The 2,500-nt window shown below is 43.1% G+C and overlaps 2 protein-coding genes across 3 annotated transcripts in view; both read right to left on the reverse strand.

Moving 5' to 3' along the window:
* The window catches only part of LOC121719387 (complement C3-like), a 130,287-nt gene that overhangs the window by 118,065 nt on the left and 9,722 nt on the right, over positions 1 to 2,500 (reverse strand). The window lies entirely within an intron of this gene.
* dennd1c (DENN domain containing 1C) overlaps positions 1 to 2,500 on the reverse strand; it is a 17,596-nt gene that overhangs the window by 12,573 nt on the left and 2,523 nt on the right. The window contains exons 3-8 of one of the 2 annotated variants that reach the window (XM_042105021.1): positions 2,341 to 2,384; positions 2,069 to 2,118; positions 723 to 842; positions 348 to 417; positions 126 to 206; positions 1 to 39 (exon numbers count right to left, since the gene is read on the reverse strand). The exon at positions 1 to 39 is cut by the window's left edge and continues 42 nt beyond it. In XM_042105021.1, the coding sequence (XP_041960955.1) occupies positions 1 to 39; positions 126 to 206; positions 348 to 417; positions 723 to 842; positions 2,069 to 2,118; positions 2,341 to 2,384 (404 nt within the window). The remainder of the gene's footprint in view (positions 40 to 125; positions 207 to 347; positions 418 to 722; positions 843 to 2,068; positions 2,119 to 2,340; positions 2,385 to 2,500) is intronic. The other variant, XM_042105022.1, reaches the window with a different exon arrangement.

Below are 2,500 nucleotides of genomic sequence, written 5' to 3' on the forward strand. Positions count from 1 at the left end.
GTGATGTGGGACCTCGGTTCTGATTTGTAGCTTGTCTCCCTCAGAGAGGAACATAAGACTCATTGTGTGCTCATATGTCACTGAGAGGTTAGCCCAGAGAATCCCATTGGCTTAGTGTGACTTACCAGTTGCAGAGTGACAGCAGAACTGGCCAATGGGAGTGGGTGTTTGTAGAGGCTGGCCAGAAGCTCTCGCATCTCATTGGTCTGTCAGAAATGATGACATTAGATGAAATAAGATAGGGTGCCTTAATTTGATAAACCAATATAAAATATATCAAATTTGCTCTACTGACAGTGGACAGTGGACTCTGAAAAAGTGGAAATCATATATGCCTACACACTTACTTGTCCTTTAGTCAAGTAGTCGGCAAGGTTATTTAGGAGTTTGTAAAATACCTCAAACCACGGTAGGTAACTACAGGAGAAAAACAGAACAAAATGTACGCTGGAAGAAAGTATGTTATTCTTGATATACACATGCACAGACACAGACAGATGTCGAGGCAGAATCTTTCTCTCTATCTCTCTCTCTCTCTCTCTCTCTCACACACACACACACACACTCTCACCTGAGAATGACACACACACACACACCCTCTCTCTCTCTCACACCTAAGAATGACACACACACACACACACACCTACACACACACATCGACCCCCTCTCACCTGAGAATGACACACACACACACCTACACACACACACCGACCCCCTCTCACCTGAGGATGCACAGGCAGGTGTGGGAGCTGGATGTGAGTCTGCAGAAGCCAAAGCGTTGGCACCCCTCCAGATCCGTCAGCACAAATGTGAAGTGCTGCACAGCCACAGTCTCCCTGACCCTGATCATCAATCGGTCAACCAATCAATCAGTCAATCTATCAACTGTTCTATCAATCAATCAGTCAATCAATCAATCAATCAATCAATCAGTCAATCTATCAATCTATCAATCTATCAATCAATCAATCAATCAATCAATCAATCAATCAATCCCTCGTGCATATATTTGTTCAGCTGACGTGATTTACAGTAACACGCTACAGTGCATTAGGAGACTTTAGTGTGTTAATAGACATTTGCATATCTATCTATAAAGCAAGAAGCATCTGTGTGTCTGTCTGTCTGTCTGTGGCATGCATATCTCGCTGCCCATTTGTCAGACTGATTTCTGTGTCTTGCTATGGGCATGAGTAAGTGCAGTGCCAATTTTGACGTTGTTTGAATAAGAAATGCAAAAGATATCGTTGAATATATCGGTAAAAGAAGCACACTTTGGCTTTCGCCGCTAGCCACTCCCCCTCCAACACACCACTGTACTGTAAGCTACCAGTGAGGATAGAAGCAGGGCTTTGGCAGAACTGGATCAGTGTAGGTTACACGGGTGAAAACTTAACATGTCTGACCTCAACAATAGAGTGAAATCTGCGGATTTTGCAACAACGCGCCAAGACACACAGGTATGCAGTGGCTGAGTCACACCGTTGCAAATTTCATATGATGCATCATTCCACAAAATGGTTTGTTTTCTCTATCATCAAGTTATTCAATAGGCTAAGCATATAGCCTTGACTCAAAACAGCTGTTAGGATTATGTAATTTTGATTTGTAAAAAATGTCACATGTAGCCATGCTTAAATTCTGCTCACTTTACATGTATTATATTATTATATTATCTGTAGGCCTATTCATTATTGAATGCTTACCTGGAATTATGTTTTTCCCTATTCTATTTTCAAAGCAGGCCTATCTGCAGGCATGTAATTGGGCTACAGGAATAGCATGTTTGAATGGGCACTGCACTAGTAACACAAAATCAGAGGATGGCAGAGTGAAATGAAGCAATGGGCTGTAGTCATGAGAGATGAAGAAGTGCATGGTAAGTGCATGGTAAGTGCATGGTAAGTGCATGTTAGGAGGGTTTGTTTAGGTGTGTTAGGAGGTTTGTTATCAGACAGATGCTCACTGAATCAATTAATCAATCAATCATTTTATCCTTTCATCCAACAATCCATTCCACATGTGTGTGTGTGTGGGTGTGTGTGTGTGTGTGTGTGTGTTTTCTCACCTCTCGATGTCGTAGGGAAAACAGAAACGTGGTAGGGACAGTCGGGCCTCCTGAGGAGAAGCACAGAGAGATGGAGACAGTGTGTGTGTGTGTGTGTGTGTGTGTGTGTGTTTGTGTGTTTATGTATGTAATATGTATTGCGTGTGTGCTCAAAAAAATGCACATGTGTGTGTGTGTGTGTGTGTGTGTGTGTGTGTGTGTGGTGGCGGGGCGGGAGGGGGGGGGTGGGGTCATTTTCTAACATTCAGTTCAGTCTCAGTTCAGCATATTACCTCATCACTAAAGTCATCTGGAAATTGAAACAGCAACCCTGGATCTGTAAAATATTCACACACAAACGCACACACACACACACACACACACACACACACACACACACACACACACACACACACACACACACACAACACACACACACACACACACACACAC

The sequence above is a fragment of the Alosa sapidissima genome, chromosome 9, assembly GCF_018492685.1.
Source record: "Alosa sapidissima isolate fAloSap1 chromosome 9, fAloSap1.pri, whole genome shotgun sequence".
Lineage (NCBI taxonomy): Eukaryota > Metazoa > Chordata > Actinopteri > Clupeiformes > Clupeidae > Alosa > Alosa sapidissima.